At 42.5% G+C, this 19,861-nt stretch overlaps 1 protein-coding gene across 1 annotated transcript in view; it reads left to right on the forward strand.

The window, feature by feature from the left end:
• SYTL5 (synaptotagmin like 5) overlaps positions 1-18,302 on the forward strand; it is a 305,352-nt gene extending 287,050 nt beyond the window's left edge. Inside the window, exons 16-20 of the mRNA XM_034649230.1 lie at positions 1,489-1,650; positions 10,136-10,244; positions 11,497-11,632; positions 15,016-15,224; positions 16,517-18,302. Coding sequence (XP_034505121.1) covers positions 1,489-1,650; positions 10,136-10,244; positions 11,497-11,632; positions 15,016-15,224; positions 16,517-16,659 — 759 coding nt within the window. The 3' untranslated portion in view covers positions 16,660-18,302. The remainder of the gene's footprint in view (positions 1-1,488; positions 1,651-10,135; positions 10,245-11,496; positions 11,633-15,015; positions 15,225-16,516) is intronic.
• The last annotated feature ends 1,559 nt before the right edge of the window (positions 18,303-19,861 follow it).

The following is a 19,861-nucleotide window of genomic DNA, read 5'->3' on the forward strand; positions in this document are numbered from 1 at the left end:
GTACCTATCCAGCTCAACTCAGGGGACCGGCTGAAAAAGGGGTCCCCTACTCCTCCGCCATCTTCTAAATTCCACCCTTAACTCTTTATTTCTCTGCTGCTGCTAAAGTGACACCTGAAGGAAAGACAATCCAGTGACATTCTACCTGGGCCGGTGTATCTTGTCAAAAAATGTTTCACCCTTGGAAAACTGTTTTTTTCTAGTTCCCCTTAAAAGGAGGGTGTCCCAGTTTTGACATAAACTTAGCAAGTCACTTTGTACACACTCCTCGTTCTGCTCACACAGCATGAGTATATGCGATTTCTTGTCAGGTTTCAGAGTTGGCCTAAATTTAGGCCTGTGGTTAAGGAACAGTGGTGATGCATGGTTGGATTTGAGGAACCTCAGAGAAAGTGGCCTGAATAAGACATGACCCAGGCCCCAATCCTGAAGACATTCCTTCCCCCACGGGCTTCTATGTAACACCCCCCTTTCCCACCCTCAACCAATCTAGCCTGGTAAGAAAGACCTGGGGAGACTGGAATGTAGAAGTTATTGCCAGTCACAGGGAAGTATACAGACCTTGTACGCAGAGTGAGGGAGTCAGAACCCACCATAGTAGGAAGTTGGTGGGTGGGGACATCCGTCAGTGGGCTTGTGTTTGGAAGCAGGAACCAATATGAAGACAGATCAAAATGAGAATGAATGAATATAGGCAGGGGGTGAATCTGGTGGCCCTAACACGGTAGCAAAGCTGAGCCCAAGCAGAATAGATGGAGTGACTTGGCAAATTCAGGAAGTAGGGAGCCAAGGTCAGTCTTTCCAGGAACAGCAAGGATGGGTATAGAGGCAAATCTAAGACCAAGAAACAGTCTGAAGTGTGGTCTCAGGTGACAGTTGCCAAGAACTGGCAGCAGGTTCAAGGGTGTATGGGCATGTGGCTGTGGATCACGTTGTGCTGAAAAGGAAAAGCTACCCCAGCAATATTTTCTTTCTGCTCAATCTCTGTATTGGTCTCTTCACTCCTGCACTTATGTGAGACTTGATGAAGTTTGGTGTTTGCAAGTTTCTCACTGACAGTACTTTTCTGGATCTGGGGGTTCTCGTCATGACTAAAATAAGACAGAAAAGTTGGAGAGTTGATATAGCAAACATTAAGCTTACGAAGTCGATGTTGAAAAACGATTTGCAGAGGAAAACTGGCTAAAATTGGAAAGGGGACAATCTTCATTACCTAACACTTTCTATTTACTACTTAAAGTTTATTGACTTTTTCCTAAATAATTGACTGATACATCTTTCAGTGCAGGGTCTAACACAAAATGAGTTTATGGCATAGAACCCCAGTTGTCGCATAAACAAGGAAAAATACAGCGTTTTTTTTTTGTGTGTGTTTGTTTCGGTCATGTTACTAGTGTGTATGAAAGATGGTGAAAGTAAATTTCAGCCTATCGTAGAATTGGGCAGAGCCCTCCACGTGGAGTGTGACGTTGTGACTCTCGTTTGCAGTACACCATCAGCCACACCCAGCTGGAAACAAGAACTCTGCAGCTCTCAGTCTGGCATCATGATCGATTTGGACGTAACAGCTTCCTTGGGGAGGTGGAGATTCCTTTTGACTCATGGAACTTTGAAAATCCAAGTGATGAGTGGTTTGTGCTTCAGCCCAAGGTAGGAAATGCCTCCAGATTAATCAAAGAGTTATGCAATGAGACAAGTTAGGAACAAAATTGATGTCATAGGCCTGGAGAATCTGAAGACGTCTCCTTTTCAAGTGGTAATCTGAACAGATGAGTGCAGCTAATTTTGGAACAATATAATACATGTTAATCCTTTCCTTGGAACTCCTTCTTTAATACAGACTGTACAATGCAAGTCACATAGTCATATATCTTATTAATTTGGCTTACTAAAAATGTATTCATCATTTGAAGATCTCCATGGATTAAAAAAAAGGAATACATTATATGATCCTATCAGAAAGAGAAAGCATTTGATTTCACATAGGCAGAAACAAATCCATAGAGCCAAACAGTCTTAAAACATTCTCTCTATTCTCCATTCTCTGCAATTCAAACATAAGCAGGAGTGGTCTTGCCTTGGCTCACATGAAGAAAGTAACCAGTAGCTGAAGTATCTGGTTTCCTATATTCCTACTTTTGAGATTCATAACCCAGGTTTTAAGTTATAGTCAGAGAAACAATCTTAAAGCTGGTTCTAGAAATTAAATGCAATATAGCATGTTCTGAGCTAAGCCAATAGTACCTTGGATTCACTCTACGCAACCAGAGTCTCTTTACATTTATGGTAATCTTCTAAGTCTAAAGTGGGATGAAACCAGGTCACATTTATGTAACCGAAGATTGTTCTTTATATACAGAGAGGCAAAAAGAACATGATGGTAAAGATAGACTCAAATCAGACTTTCTGGGTTCAATCCTGGCTTCATGACTGTCTGTGTGACATTGGGCAAATTACTTAACTGCCCAGGCTTTGGTGTTCTCAGTTGTGATATAATAATTAGACACACCTTACTGGGACGTTGTGAAGCTTGGAAAAGCACTCTGTGATGCTCGCAGTATTGTGTCAGGCACATTTTAAGCTCTCAATAAATGCTAGGTAGTGTTTATGTTACATCAGAGTCCTTGCATCACAGCTGACAGAAACCCCAGCTCATACTGCTCAAAAAGTAAAAGGAAATCATTGGCCAGTGATTATCAAGCATGGCTTTACCCAGATAACTCACATCGCATCAAGGCCCTGGACTCTCCTGGGCTCCCTTCTCTGTGTTGGCTTCATTTTGAGGCTCCGTGCAGTTGGCCTCCCTCACTAGCTTCCACTGTGGTTCTCTTGGACATTACAATACGTGTCAGTCCCTCCTCCTTGCACCACACGGTCTGGGAGAGGAAAAAATGTCCTCCTCTTCCAGCAGTCCACCCAGCGCCCTGGGCCTGGTTCTCCTCATTCTGATGACATCATTTGCCCATCCTGAGCCAATGGCCTTGGCCGGCCAGGGAGGTGAGATATGTTGGCTTACTTAAGACAATCAGAATATACCCTGGTCCTGAAGGTAGTATTGCCCCAAAGGAAATCCAGATATTGTAGTTCTAAAGGAATGGTGAGTGGAGGTTGGACAGCAACACATGCGTGGGTCAGCTCAGCATTGTTCACAGCTGATGGTACAACAAACAAGGTGAGGTAAGTATCATCGCTTCCATTGTATCTGAGGAGAACGAGACTCAGAAGTTAAATACAACCTCCTGGTAGAATTTTATGACTGTTGACCTTAAGCTTGGTGTAAATCACTCATGGAAAATCTTTGGGAAGTATAATTTGGGCTGTGGGTAAAATTTATAATAAAATATAATAAAAGTCCTTAAACATAAAATAACTGTGAGCCCATGACTGACATAAATATGATAGGAATTACAACAGTCACCAGAAATAAGTCTGCAATAGTACAACATTCCATTGACATTAGCTATGGGAAATAATTACTCATTAAATACGGAGTCTCTTGGACCTGAATGAAAAGCCTTACCATGAAGGATAGCACTTAATCTGACTTAACAGTCTACTGTCACTTGCTTCCTTTTGTGTGTCATGGTGAGCACCACAGAATCATAGTTCGAAAATGTCCAAGACATCATATGAAGCATGATGCAGATGAAGGACAAGTAACATTCATTTGAGTACATGAGATTAACTTGTCTGTCATAAATTTAACATTAATGCACATAGGGGCTCTTTGTAAAACAGCTTGGAACGTTCCAGTCAGTTTCCTGGAAATGGTTGAAGGGCTTGCACTGGGATGATATCTAAGCTCTCCCAGGCGTATCCTCTGTGCTTAGGGACCAGCCACTTTTCGTGGTAATCACCCTCACATTGCCACTGAGTGATTTCACTTTCCGTCATAAGGGAGAAGCCGCTCTCTAGGCTGCTCAAGGCAGAAAAGTTCTGATTGAGTTTAACGTCTGGAACTCCTCAGTCCTCTGCCAGATCCCCTTGAATTCCTTTAACCATGACTGTTAAGAGTTGTGCCTCCAACAGCCTTCACCTAAGACTCTGTTTAGAAAACTGCTCCCAGGGGCACCTGGGTGGCACAGTGGTTAAGCGTCTGCCTTCCTCAGGACGTGATCCCGGCGTTATGGGATCGAGTCCCGCATCGGGCTCCCTGCTCCACTGGGAGCCTGCTTCTTCCTCTCCCACTCCCCCTGCTTGTGTTCCCTCTCTCGCTGGCTGTCTCTCTGTCAAATAAATAAATAAAATCTTAAAAAAAAATAAAACTGCTCCCAGGCTACTGTAGCAGAGAGTCAGAAGCTCCTAGAAGCTTATGTACCACCTACCACAAGGCAACCCTTTGCCAGTAACTCATAGATGGGGGAGTCTGAAAACACAGTTCCCTTACTGAGAGTGGTGGAGGCAAGGGGGGGTGCTCCAAGGAATTAGTCACACTCTACAGCTTCCCAGCCAGATCAGCCTATCCCCTTGCCTGGCTTCCTCCCCTTCCCTGTCCTTTTTCCTGGTCACCCCTTCCCTGGTCTATCCTGGGAGCAATTCTTAAGTCATGTGCGTGAGAATCCTCACCTCAGAGTAAACTTCTGGGGAACCCAACATAGCTTCGTGTCTTTAATCCATGTCATCCTTCTCTGCCAAGAAAAAGATTACACATAGATGCATATACGTGTCTCTGACACAGATAGAGGAAAGCCCTCAGATTCAGCCTTCTTTAGACGCCATGCCTTCCAGAAATGGGGACAGCAGGTGCAACACACTCTGTAGGCCGCCTCCCGTTCATTGGTGGCTCACCCTCAGGCTGAGCTGGGCTCTGTGTGGTGGATTATCAGCCCACTTCGAGAAGCGTCGCTTCATTTTCAGTCTCCTGTCTCAGCCACTTCAAGGCAGCAGTCACTCCATCAGCTGCAGCTAGAATCTGAGCAGCCTTGGAGACCTGATGTTTCCTTGTAGATTATCCAGCTGAGGAGGTGAAGTGTAAGCTACAGGGGCCAACTTCCTTAGCGACAGCGGATCAGAATTAATAGTCCTTCAGCGTTCGGAAATACTGACATCCCTTTGCAGTGGGAATACTGGAAAGACACAGCGCCTTATTTCTTATTGACTCTGTGTTCGTGAACGCCCCCTTGGCACCTGCCTTTGTTTTTGCTAGGGCTTATGGCACTAAGCCAGGGAGGAGGCTGGTGCGGACCGAGGAAGAACTCGAGCTGTCAAGCGTGCTGTAAAGTAGTTTCGCAGCACAACTTCCATTTCACTGCGTGACATGAGATTGGTTATTAGCTGTAACTCATTATCTTTCTGAAAGGCATGTGAGGTAGTTAGACGAGAAGGGTTTGTCGGTATGAATTGCCTTTCATGTCTTCCCAGAAGGTGCTATTATAAAAACAAGGAGCTTTGAAAATCAACAGCGAGCTCGAGTGTTTTCCAGGGAAATCTTCTCTGTTCTGCCTTCCGGCAGAGAGTCAATGCAAGTTCCTGTGAAATGATTACGGAGCTAAAAGGCTCTCTCTCTATTTGGCGGTTTGGGCAGACTTTGGTCCATAATTTATCACCCCCGCCTTAGACCTGAAAATGTACTAGGAGCTCTGCTCCCCACTCCGATGTAATGTGGAATCTCTCTTTTCAAAAAGCAGAAGATAATGGGGGTTACCTGATGATGCCAGCCCCCTGCTCAGTCAGATACCCCCCCCCGGTTCCTTACTGCTTTTGCGTAGGGTTTGAATAAATCCTAACCCGTCACCCTGGCACGCAGTGCTCCCCAATATGGCCCCGCCTTATTGTCAGTGCTCTACCTGTATCCCCAGTTTCGTGCATATGTGGCTCCCCATGGCTTTCACTCACACCAGCCAACCCCTGCCGATCTTTGTAGGAGAGGAGCCCTCAGGCTGCTGGTGTGGGCTCGGTCTATGGACTTGAAAAGCTGGAATAGCCTGAGTATTTAAGTGTTCTGGGGGGGAGGGCAGAGCCCTGGATCGGTAACTAATGGCTGAAGGAGCATCACCAACACGCTCATCGCCTTGTCTCCGGTTGAGACAGCTCTCAGAGATGTGATCTGTCTTGTCTGCAAAGCTCCCCGGTGGGCCTGAGAAAAAGTTACTCACCACAAAACCTGGCCTGATATCACAGCCTTGTTAAACCTCCTTCAGTTCGGGGTCCCACTGCCCCAATCCCCTTCCTAATAAGACACACTAAGATAAATTCGTGTCTTAGGGTCTTTTGGACAACCCAGAGTAGAAACCTCGTTTTCGTCTTCCTTGCTGTTACCTCCCTTCACACGCACCTCTAATCACACCTGGCTCCCTGCCAGCTTTTAAACACATTTTATACAGTTTCCACTGTATTTTGCTCATCCTGTTTTCTTAACCCAGACTGACCTTCTTTCCATTCCCTCTTTATCAGTCATCATATCTGCCATCCTTTAAGCACCAGGCAAAGGCCACCTCTTTATCCCAACCTCGATGATTCTCTCTCTTCCCACAGTAGTTTCTTTGTACCTGTATTGGAGCAGTTGTCATCCTTTGTCTGAACTGCGCTTACAATAGTAGATCAGTTCATAAAGCCACAGAAATCACACACACACACACAAACGTGCACCCCCAGTGCATTTCTTAATCATTTATTTTAACTTAAATGTGCATTGATTTTCAAGTCTTTTAATACAGGGCTAATTCATTTTGTTTGAGTATCATTTCGGTGATTAGAATTCTATCTTCTTGGCATAAATTCTGACCCTAGTGCATTCTATTCAGTAGTTTCTCATTTGAGCTTTTCTAAAATGGAGGGAGAACCTGAGAATGCTTTCAAAGTAAACCAAATATAAAAGCTTTCTAAATATTCATGATTGCCTTCTAATCTTTTATAGCTTCGAGCCCAAATGTAATCCAATAGCAAATTTATTTTCAAATACTTAGTTCTTTGAAAGTATTTGGCTTAATTTTTATAGCAGTAGCTGTCTCTTTGCACTCTTCAGTTTACTGATATGAAATTATATAGTTAGAACCACAGACATGCCTGGCATAAAGAACCTGGGAGATGAATGTAGCTGGCTTTTGATGAGCGCACAGTTCATCGGATGAGTCCGGTAAATAAGGGCAGATTTATAGAGCTTCTATTGGATTTATGTCTCTTGGGTAGACTGAAAACTCTGTAGGGTCTGTGTCTTACGTGTCCCTGCAGCACTTAGCAAAATGCTTTCAAAGCATTACTACAAGAAGGCATCCCATATGTGTTGGTAGGATTGAATGAGCTGAATTCAATTGGATTCTACCTTTGTCGGAGCAAAAGGTGGTTGAATGATGTAAAATGGTGGTACATCAGGAGATGACGTTGCCTTGGAATTTCCTTGCAAGAATACCCAAACTATCCCAAGACATTAGCTGTGTACAGACTGCAAGATGGCTCCCTCCCTTGAATTTCTTTTGTATGTGATTGTAATGCTACAAGGCTCCATCTTTACTCTTTTCTACCCTCGCAAGATTTCAAGACTGTATTTATAGAAAGTCACCAGTATGTTTTAAGTAATTTAAGCTAAATACCAATGGAACATTAATAAATCCCAATATTGCGTGCTTTAACTTCTACTAATATACTTTATATTAGTATGTGACACCTGCACACATCACTTTTTCCTACCAACATATTTTCCCATCCAAAGCTCTCCACTGAAGGCAAATAGAGCCTGCATTGCTTAGCTATTATATAGAAAACTACTCTAAACCTTCGCGGCTTAAAACAACAATTTAGTATTGCTCCTGATTCTGTGGGTGACTAGACTCACCTAGATGGTTCTCATTGAAGGTCTCTCGCGTGGTTGCAGCCCGATGGTAGACTGTGGCTGAAGTCGTAGGAAGGCTTGACTGGGCTGGTTGTTCAAGTTGGCTGTCTCACGCTTACTGTTAGCTGCCAACTGGGAATTCAGCTAGGACTGCCAACCAGAGCACCGAAAGGTGGCTTCCTTCTTGGCTCGGGCCTCAACACCATGGGTTCTCCGAGGGCACGTCCCGAGGTTATTCATTCTAAGAGAGGAAGTAGAAGGTGTTAATCTTAGTCTTGGGGCCCAGAAACTGTCCCATTGTCACTTGTGCCATGGTCTACTGGTCAAACCAATCACAAAGTCCACTCACATCCAAAGAGAAAGGATAAATACCCCACCTCTCATTGGCTATAGCATCAAAAAAGTAATGACCTCTTTAATTTGCTATAATGTCCATTATAACTTTCCATTTGTGACATTCACATAAAGTAAAATTTACTGAACCTGTCAAAACAACAAGAAAAGCCCTTTTACAAAGCCTGTGACTTAAATAGATTAAATATTAGTCTATTTCACTGTCTAATCTCATGTTTGCCCCTGGTAAGAAGGTTGAATAAAATACTTAAAATGATTTTCCCACCTTTACTGATAAGTTTTATCACCACCAAGAGGAAAGTCGGGCAAGGATTCCTTTTCCTGGTAATGGTCTCAGTCGTCTTTGCTGAGGCTTGAACAGCCTCTGGCTTCACTGTTTGAGTTTGGGGGTTTCTGAATTCTTTTGATCTGCCCTCTCAGAAGTCAGCAGTTCAGCCCTTGAGTCAGCACCCAGGAGCCAGGTTCCTGAAGGAAAGGCCTAAGAAAATATACTACTTTTCTTACACCATTTATGAAAAGTCATTTGAATTGACTCAATGGCAACGAGGAGCCTTACAGAACAAAGGCTCTGGGTATGTGTCCACATTGAATTTTTGAACTGAAACTTTTGGTTTTGAGATGATTACAGATCCACATTCAATTATAAGAAATAATACAGAGATATCTCATGTACCCTTTACCTAGTTTCTCCCAATGGTAGCATCTCGCAAAGCTGTAATGCAATGTCACAACTGGGGTGATGGCATCTTCTTCAGAGTTCCTCACTCCTCGTGTGTGTGTGTGTGTGTGTGTGTGTGTGTTTAGTTCTATGCAATTTTATCACACGCGTAGCTTTACCTACCACTACAGCCAAGATACAGAACAGTTCCATCATTGCCACACCCACCTCCCTTTTGACACCCCTCCCTAACTCCTAGCAACCACTAACCTGTTCTCCATATCTATTATTTTGTCACTTCAAGAATGTCATTTAAATGGAATTGTATGGTATGTATCCTTTTGAGCTGGCTTTTTCACTCAGCATAATTCTGTAGAGATTCATCCAAGCTGTATGTATTGCTAGTTCATTCCTTTCTACTGCTGAGTAGTATTCCATGGTACGGCCGTACCACAGGGTGTTGCACCAGTCACCTCTTGAAGGTCATCTAGTTCATTTCCAGTTCGGGGCTATTCCAGATAAAGATGATGTGAATACTTGTGTACAGGTTTTTATGTGGACATAATCTTTCATTTCTCCGGGATTAATGTTCAAAAGTACAGTTGCTGGGTTGTATGGTAGTTGTATGTTTAGTCTTATAAGAAAGTGCCAAACCATTTTCCAGAGTGACTACACCATTTTACGTGCTCACCAGCAATGTTTTTTTTTAAGTAGGCTCCACGCCCAGCATGGAGCTCAGTGTGGGACTTGAACTCACAACCCTGAGATCAAGACCAGAGCTGAGATCGAGTCAGACACCTAACCGACTGAGCCACCCAGGTGCCCCTCCACATTGAATTTTAATCATGCGAATTACAAATATAGCTTTTAATAATTGGTGGCTAGGCAGCCCAATGTGAGTCAAGCATTACTGGCTATTTCCCCCTCTTGGTCACTTAGGAAAACCTTGAGACATCAGGAATAGACAGGGAGAGGTATCTTCTGGAGCTGTTCTCAGTGACATCTTTATTTGCACCTCATACCCCAAACTGTATGTTCAGTGATAGGTTCCGGTCCTCATTGCACCACAGGCAGTCAGTAGCCACTGACTGACCACACGTGTGTCATGTATCTTCTCTCAAATTCCTTTCACTTTAATGTGAAAAGTTATACACAAATACCTTCATAACGTTTTCCGGCCTCTCTCTTCTCATACCTAAGGCATATCTTAAACCAGGAAGTGCTATCATAGTTGAATGGGAATGGATTGTTGTATTTAAGCCAGCAAGTAAATATGACGAGGCTATTCAAATGGGCTACAAAATAATAAACCAAGCATTCTCACTTTTTCTTTTCACCTGTCTCCCTTTGGCCAGGTGGAATTCGCTGCAGACATAGGCCTTCACTACAAAGGAGAGCTAACAGTTGTTTTACGTTACATCCCCCCAGAGGAGAACCAGATGCTTCCTCTAGAACAAGTTCAAGGTAGAGTAAAATCAGTGACTTTGACCAAGGACAGTCTGTGTCTAGACGTATTGGTTGGACGATATTACTTGCATTACACAGATGAAAATGTAAAGGATTGGGTGTCACTGTCTTTGCAGAGAGTTGAGAAGTATATCCTACACGAGGGGAAGGGTGCAGGATCTTTACAAGTAAAGCACAAAGTTCATACTTAGAAACCAGGCTTAATGGTGGTATTTGTTTCCCGGAAATCCCAGAGATACAGGATCTTCCCCAGGACAGAGTGGGGAGTCAGGGAGGGGTCCAGTCTGCTGAGAGGAGAGGTGTAAAAAGCTGCTGTATGGATTTATGACAGTCACAGTTACTCAAGGAGTCTTGAGGACAAAGTTGACCTGGAACACAAAATGTAAAGGAAAAATCCAGATGGAATCAACTTTTCAGTGCCTTTTGGCTTCCTACCATCAACTAATCCAGGCAGCCTCCTCTAGCCTTCCATTCACTATCACCCTCTTCAGTGTGAGCCCGTGCAAGTCATTTACTGCCCCTCAGCCTCCGTTTCCTCACTTCATAGGGATGTCGCAAGGATTAAATAGGTTCATTCACGGAAAGCGCTTAAAGCAGCACTGAATGAAGGTGGTGGCAGTGGCCGTCACTCATGCTGCGCACATTTCATCAGAATAAAAATGTGACGTGGGGAGAGTTTTCTCTCAATCAAAAATTAGTTGTGCCTGGGCCATGGATAGCCCTTAGAGCTGGCCTTGCACAGTTCTAAGTGTATAAGACGAAAATACCCAAGAAAGAAGTTACGGAATTTTCTCTTTCGGAGTCTTGGCACTTCGGTGTGGCTTTCTCTGTCGCTATTTCCCACTGAGAGCAAGAATGTGGCTCAGGCATCTCTCAGAGTCTTTTCCATTTTGTTCTTCTATACCCTGTAAAAAGATACTCCTTGTTGGGAAGTATTTGAAGTTTTACATTTATTTGTTCATTTTTTTTAAACAAACACAAATGAAAGACCTCTCCAGAAGGAATCCGGTGGGATAGAAACATTCAAATAAATCCATGGAAAAATACACCATAACATAAAGACCCAATTCAGTCAGCAAATGAAATAAATCTTGGCAGGTTTTCTTTGTGAATTTTGTTTTTTCTTTGTGAATTTTGAAATGGAATCCATGATCTCTCTCTTCCCTTCTATCCCTTTCCTTCCCACTTCCTCTTCCTTCCCTTCTTCCTCCCTCCCTCTCCATCTCTCTCTTTTTGATGGCTGATGCAGGAAAGAAGACCTTCAAAAGGGGAAAGAAGAAGGAGTCACCTGTAATCTCTGGAGGAATACTGGAAGTATTCATCAAAGAGGCAAAGAATTTGACAGCAGTGAAGTCAGGAGGCACTTCTGATAGCTTTGTGAAGGGGTAATTTTGTTCTAATTCATTTTAGAAGATACTTAAAGGGAGAAAGAGGATCTGTGACCCATAAGACAGTGGTGGTTGTGAGACTTCTATGTTCATCTTACTCTAAATGGACAAGGAAAGAGCTACCCATAAATGCTGGCTTTTAGATCTGAAACAACACAAGTCTAGAGGGGGCTGCTTGTTCTAGCTTTCTGCTTGCTTCCAGCATATCTCAGGATTTCCCATCATTCTCACCCTCAGTACTGGCAGATTTTCCTGTGAGATTCATTTCTCAAAGGAGGAGAAAATATGATTTTCTCTGTGTAATATATTTTTATTGTGCTTTGTTATCATTTGGTACTGGCAATAAACAACAGCAACAAAAATATTGGATCCTTGGTATTTTACTCTCTTAGGGGAAACTGTAAAAAGTCGAGATTTCAGAGCATCCTCCCCGGAGATACTGACTGGAGAGTGCTTTGGGGAAAGCATATTTCTTTTTTTCAGTTTTTTTCTTGTGATAGATTTCTAGTTTCATAGCATTGTGGTCAGAAGAGATGGATGGTATGATTTCAGTCTTCTCAAGTTTACGGAGGCCTGTTTTGTAGCCTAACATGTGATGTATTCTGGACAGTGTTCCATATGCACTTGAAAAGCATCTGTGTTCTGCTGCTGTGGAATGAAACGCTCTGTATACATCTGTCATTTCCATCTGGTCTAACGTGTCATTCAAGGACACCTTTTCCTTATTGATTTTCTGCCAGGATGCCTATCCATTGATGTAAGTAGGGTGTTAAAGGTCCCTGCTATTATATTATCATTAATTTCTCCCTGTATGGCCATTAATATTTGTTTTAGGTATTCAGGTGTTCCAATATTGGATACATAGATATTTACAATTGTTATACCCTCCTGTTGGATTGATCCTTTTATCATTATGTACTGCCCTTCTTTGTCTCTTGTTACAGTCTGTTTAATTATTTTTTAATTTAAATCCAATTAGCCAACTTATAGTACATCATTAGTTTCAGATGTAGAGTTCAGTGATGTATCCGTTATGCATAACACCCAGTGCTCATCAGATCACGTGTCCTCCTTAACGCCCATCACCCGATTACAGTCTGTTTTTAAAGTCAATTTTGTTTGATATAAGTATTGCTATCCCAGCTGCTTTTTTTTGTTTGTTTCCATTTGCATGGTAAGATTTTTTTCATCCCTTCACTTTCAGTCTTATATGTGTCTTTAGGTCTGACGTGAGTCTCTTATATATAGAGATGGATCTTGTGGGTTTTTTTAATCCATTCTGCCATCCTCTATCTTTTGGTTGGAACTTTTAGACCATTTATATTTAAAGTAATTATTGCAACCATGTGGATGGAACTAGAGGGTATCATGCTAAGTGAAATAAGTCAAGCAGAGAAAGACAATTATCATATGGCTTCACTCATATGTGGAATTTAAGAAACAAAACAGAGGATCATAGAAGGGAGGGAAAAATAAAATAAGACAAAATCAGAGAGGTAAACAAATCATAAGAGACTCTTAACTAAGGAAACAAACTGAGGGTTGCTGGAGGGGAGGTGGGTGGGGGGATGGGGTTACTGGGTGATGGGCATTATGGAAGGCCCTTGATGGAATGAGCACTGGGTGTTATATGCAACTGATGAATCACTGAACTCTGCCTCTAGAACTAATAATACAGTGTATGTTAATTAATTGAGTTTAACACAATTTAAAAAATAAAGTATTGATAGGTAGGTACTTACTGTCATTTTGTTCATTGTTTGCTGGTTGTTTTTGCAGTTCTTCTCTGTTCCTTTGTTTTTCTCTTGCTCTCTTTCTTTGTGGTTGATGAGTTTCTGTGGTGTTATGTTTGGCTTCTTTTTCTTTATTTTTTGTATATTGATTATAGGTTTTGGGCATGAGGTTAATTCTTTGAGTCAATGACATTACTATTCTTCTCGTCAATCCTTCTTAAAAAAGTGTAATTGACTCTACAAGAAAAAGAGTCAAAACCTTTACCCTCACACATTCTAATTTTGATAAAGCCCAATAGTAAGGAGAAGCAGAAATCTGGGGCTTTCCTACTGGTGAGTGTGTGGGCCTGAGTCCTAGTTCATCTGTCCTTCATTCTTTCTCACAATAGTTTAAAGCACTAAAGAAATGCTTTTTTGGATCCTGCCATTGCAATTTGCCTCACCAGCCCCACTATCCAGTTTCGGCCTCTTTCCCCCCACTGTCTAGTAGGATGAGGGAATGGCTTCTTACCTATGGCCTCATTGTGGCCTTGCAGGGATGACTTAACATCTTTTGAAATAGTTTTCACTTTATCACATTGAACATTTACAAAGCAGAGATAATAAAGGACAGTATCTTTGTTCTATAATGAAAAAAAAGGCCAGTAACTTTTAGTAAATTATCTCACTAATTACACTTAAATATTGAGCTGATTTTAAAGGAACCTCAGATTTTTTTTAAGAGAGCATGAGAAAGGGGGCACCTGGGTGGCTCAGTCGGTTGAGCATCTGACTTTTGGTTTTGACTTGAGTCATGATCTTGGGGTCCTGAGATCGAGCCCCACATAGGGTTCTGTGTTCAGCAGGGATTCTGCTTGAGATTCTCTCCCTCCATCTCCTGCTCCTCCCCCACATGTTCGCACTCTCTCTCCCTCCCCCCTTTCTTTCAAAATAAATAAATTTTTAAAAAGGAAAGAGAGCATGAGAAAACAAAGTTTTTTCTCTCACATGTAAACAAAGACAACAGGTAAAGCATCTAGGGCAGGTATGAAAGCATCATGATAATTAGGGACTCATATTTCTTCTATCTTGTTATGGTACCCCCCTCATGGGCCAAGATCACTGCTAGAGTTTCAGCTATCCTAACCAAATTCCAGCTGGTAAGACAATTCCCAGAAATTTCATGCAGAACCACTTTCTATATCCTTTGAGCTGGAACTTGGTACATGGCTATACTGGCTGCAGGGGAGGCTAGGAATGTAGTCTTTATTCTGGGCAATCTTGTCCTAAATAAAAATAATGGTGTTTTATAGAATAAGGAGAGAATGAATATCGAGGGATAAGTAGTCTCTTCCTGGTATGTGAAATGAAATCTCAAGGGTTGCAATGTGTCTTCTTTATTGTAAGTACCTACTATAGGAGATACTTTCATTTCAAGATGAGGGAAGGACCAAAATAAGATTAGAAAGGAGACTGTGGGCATTTCACTACTGTCCTACTTAAAATAAACAAAACGTTCCACTTAAATCTAGACTTAAGCATATAAGAACCTTGAAGAAAAACTCAAATACACACACACATGCACCAAGAATTATGGGGAATTGAAATAACTACTCAAGGACGCCATTTTCTGTTTCACCATTCGCTTAATTGCATTTTCTCTTGCAGCTACCTGCTCCCGGATGATAACAAAGCTACCAAGCACAAAACTCTGGTGATAAAGAAGAGTGTTAACCCTCAGTGGAATCATACTTTCATGTTCAGTGGCCTCAACCCCCAGGACATAAAGAATGTTTGCCTAGAACTTACCGTCTGGGACAAGGAGGCCTTCTCAAGCAACATCTTTCTGGGAGGAGTTCGTTTGAATTCTGGAACCGGTGAGGGACTTGAGGGACTTGAGGACCCTGAGATGGTCTGTGACTAGGCATGGGGCGGGAGAATGGTTCCTGCAAGTTAATAAGTAGTAGATATTCATGTCGCTTCAGCTTAGCTGATTCCCGAAATTACCGCAGGTGCTCCATGCCTTTAGCCAAGAATCTGCTCATTGTTAAAATACAAATACTGCCACATAAGTTTATATCTTTTGGCTATAAGTTTAGGATATATAATGTTTTTTTTTAAAGATTTTATTTATTTATTCGACAGAGATAGAGACAGCCAGCGAGAGAGGGAACACAAGCAGGGGGAAGTGGGAGAGGAAGAAGCAGGCTCATAGTGGAGGAGCCCGATGTGGGGCTCGATCCCATAACGCCGGGATCATGCCCTGAGTCGAAGGCAGACGCTTAACCGCTGTGCTACCCAGGCGCCCCTAGGATATATAATGTTTATATTCAGTACTTCTATAAATATCACTTACACTTTAGGTGAATTTCAACTACTTTCATGGGTGTTATTTCAGGTTTTTCTCAGGAGAGGCTCACCGAGACAGCACAGGCTTCTGATAGGGGAGAGAACGACTTCTAAGACCAACTTTAATTCATCCTTTTCTCAGATGACTCTCTCTGGTTGAATTGAAAGGAAATCATTGTCCCCCCTAAAAAATAACATCTAATGTTGTTCAAACAGATCGTGGTAACATGCCGCTGATGCCACAAGACACAACCACAACAGGGCGGATTGGAGGGAAATGATGGTGGCAGAGCACATGTTGCCCCCTCCCCCAAGACCCTCATTATCCCATAACTTACGTCAGACATAGAGGGTCTGCAAGCACCGTGGTCAATACTCCTGTTAAGAACAACCCCAGCTCTGTGGTGCTGTGCTTAGTTATAAAGAGAGCCAAAAATATCTATACCCCTAAACCGAAAACTCCTCAGGTCAGAGAAGTGGCCTTGTTAAAAAAGGAGAGCCTCAGAGCGCACTTCAGCCTGTTCTTATGTCATGTTAACTCAGCCCCGATGAGCCAGCTCTCTGACAAGCTACCAAAGCCGGGGAAGAAATGAGCCATGAGGGCCATCCTGATTTTTTTCTCATTATCTTGGCAGAAGAGAGTAGTGCCGACTGCAAAGGGAGTCTGTCGTTCTAGCACTTCTCACTAGATAGGGTAAGCGAAAGCAAGCCAGTGAAAGACTCTCTGCTCGATAAGGTCCCCTCAGAGGTTGAGAGGTGTCTTCAGGAAGATCAAAACATTTCATCTGTGAAGTGTAATGCTGCCTTGTCCTTTTCTTAGGTGTGAGCCATGGGAAGAATGTGGATTGGATGGACTCTCAGGGGGAGGAGCTACGTCTATGGCAGAAGATGGCGGACAATCCTGGGACTCCCGTTGAGGGTGTACTCATGCTCCGGGCCAGCATGGGGAAGTGTAGGCTCTGAAGGTACCAGTCTCCAAAGTGATGCCTCCAGGCACTGTCTGGCTGCCGTTTCATCCCAGTATCGGTCTTGGGACCTGGGATTCTGCTTCCCTGCCATTTCTCCCCTGAGGGTATTGGGACACATGGGGAGAGATGTCAGCGTTATGAACATTTAGGGCTCTGCTGAGTGTCTAAAAGAGCATGTACCTCTCTGTGTGCAGGGCCAGGGCCTTTTTGATTTGCTGATAGAACGCGTGGCACACTGTCCTGTCAACAGGCAAACTGTGCAATGATTCATAGGCTTTATACCATAAGGGAAATGGTACAAGCTTCTTTGAAACTACAGTTGAAATTTGGACTCCCTAAACTTTTTCTGTTAATGAGTTCTTTTGCATTTCCTAAAATGGTTTGAGGGATAAAGGGGCCACTCATAATGCAGATCACTTGAAGAGTAAGAAGGGACACCGACTGCCTTTTCTCACCCTGGGAATTCCCATAATCCAAAAAAAGGCCTTGTGGAGATGGTTGCTTGGACAGGGGATGGCCCTGTTATTGTAACAAACTTGTGGATTAACCAGGTAAGTCTTCAGGGTGAACGGACAGGTTTTTCTATGGTGACTGTATAATTTGTAATCTCTATCAGCCCACTTTTGAGAGTGAAGAGAGCTAAATCTTTCTACCCGAATAACAGATGTAAACCGGGATCGACCTGGGAACATTGAGATGTGGTGTCACCCTACGCATGACCTAGCAGTTAGAGAGCTCCATTGTAAACATTTATTTTATAAAATATTCTAAGCCACTAACTATGAGGGAATAAGAACTAATGTACATGTTGAGCCCCTGCTTGTATCATACCTGCTGATATCCCGTTGGCCAAAGGAAGTCATATGGCCAAGCCTAAAATCAAGAGGCAGGGAAATATACTCTGCTCACAGCGAAGCCATGGCAAGGATAAGGATGCAAGAAGGGAAGAAGAATCCTGGCCAGTAGTTCAATCTACTGTACCTTCTGGTACCTGGAATTTCAGATTAGCTACCAAACTTAGATGTAAAGGTAGTTGAAGCTGAAAGGTACCTCAGACCTGGTTCCTCATTTTGCATAATCCAAATCTGAAGGCCCGAGAGAGCTGAAATGACTTGCCCAAGATCATATAGAAACTATGACTGTATCCAGACTTAAATCCAGGGTGTGATTATCGGCCAGTATTCTTTCCACTGTAACCTTTGGCATAATCTTATGGTTATCAGGGTGGACGGGAGGGCACAGATGAAGGAAGGTGGAGCAGAGTCAGATTATTTCAGTATAAAGTACCTGAGTCTCTCTTCTTCTGGAGTTCTAGTCTAGCCCCTCAGCTCATTTTTTCACTTGAATTCATATAAAATCTTTGAAAGGATAGAAACTGAATTTTAGTGGTAAGAAAGCTAGAATCATCTTCAGGCTTATTCAAGCTAATTTTTCCATATTCTGAATTTCTTCTTGAATTTTAGAAACTGAATTAAGAATATATTTAGCATTATTCCTGGGAATAAGCAGTCCGTTTTCACTATTATTCAAAACTGGGCTAGTTCTCAAAGATTGAAGTTATTGGTCTAGCATAGTTTAGTACATATGGAACATTCTTTTTTAAGCTCAACACTCATATCCCTATGTCACTCTTCTTAAAAACAGAAACAAAAACTGTTAAGATCATCACTACTTCCTATATTGAAAAAATTGTCTTCAGACTTGATCTGACTCATTCTGTCTTCAGTGACATTTTTAGGGCACACAAGAGGGTGATGTTGGTGAAGTCTGGAGACCTCTCCAATGTAAACAAAATAAAGTAGTATAGTCTCTAATAATAAAAGTGGCAAAATAATAAATTCCAAAATTTATAGCTTGAACTCTAGATGAGCATAAACTCTATGTGTTCAGACCTTTGCCACTTTGAGAGCAATTCTCTGTGTTATGGCTTCATAAAATCCAATATCTAACTGGGTATTTCCATAAGGCAAAAACCCAGGTATGCCGAAGTCCTGTGGTGTTGCTCTCAGAAAGAAAGGGCAAATTGATCTTCAGGTTACTCTGTTTTACTAAGTATTGTGTAGAAGTACAAATATTTTAAAATATAGGTAATATCTGTGAATGGCACCAAATTTCAATAGTTCAAAATTGTGAAAAGTCTACCTTCTTTCTCTTCCATAGCAGAAATGATTGATAGCCTCCTTCTTATGGCTAGAGGGTATTACATTATAGGGATACAGGAAATTTGTTTAACCACGCCTATCAAATGCCACCTTAAATATGGTTACGCTATCTACATTCGGTGGCTTTTCTGAGCCAACTTTTCTTTCAAACACCAACACTTTCACATTCAAAATGAGACATGTTATTATGCAGCCATTCTACTTTTGGGTATTTATCCTACAGAGACAGATACAGATGTGAGAAATGAGCACGTATGAAAGTATTTATTGCAAAAGCTAGGAAACAATGCAATGGTCCGTCGGTAGAGGCCTTCTGTGAGATCATATATGCCCACTTTCTCTGTTTCATTAGTTGCTCCCTCTGCTTCTCTGCTAAAGATCGTTCAGTGATAAACACTGGACTCTTCAGGGCTTGATCTTTCTTTCCTTCTCTCTTCATACACCCTCTCAGGCGTTATCATGTACGGTGCCTCTGTGGCTTTATATGCTTATAACTACATACTCACATCTCCAACCCAGACTGTTCCTCTCAGCCCCACACCCAGAGCCAACTGCCTATGTGACATATCCACCAGGATAGCTCATGTTTTCAACAGAGTCAGGACTGAACTCTTCATTCCAGCCCTCCCCTTGTACCCATTCCTATCTACTTCAGCACACGCTGTCCCAGGACTCGTACCGTCATCTACCCGGTCACTGGAAGTACTAGAGTTACAACCCAGGACTATTCACCCCACCCTGTCTCAGCACAGATGAAAGCACAGTGGGTGCTCTCCAGCCCAGCTGTCTGTGTCACCTTCTCAGAAGAGACTGTGGCCTTGCCTGGAGCGTCCTCCTCCTTATTTGGAGATCTCAGCCCTCAGTTTTCCCTCAGCTGAATCCGACAAGTTGTAAAGGGACATGGGCAAGCTTTAAAGCCTGCCTTTATCCATTCAGTTGGTCAACAGCACTTGCAGGACACGTGGAAGATGATTTATCAGCTCTCATTTCATTCACATTGTCACTGTAACTGGGATCATCAGGGTGTAGATATCC

Source organism: Ailuropoda melanoleuca, chromosome X (assembly GCF_002007445.2).
Source record: "Ailuropoda melanoleuca isolate Jingjing chromosome X, ASM200744v2, whole genome shotgun sequence".
In the NCBI taxonomy this organism is placed as follows: Eukaryota; Metazoa; Chordata; class Mammalia; order Carnivora; family Ursidae; genus Ailuropoda; species Ailuropoda melanoleuca.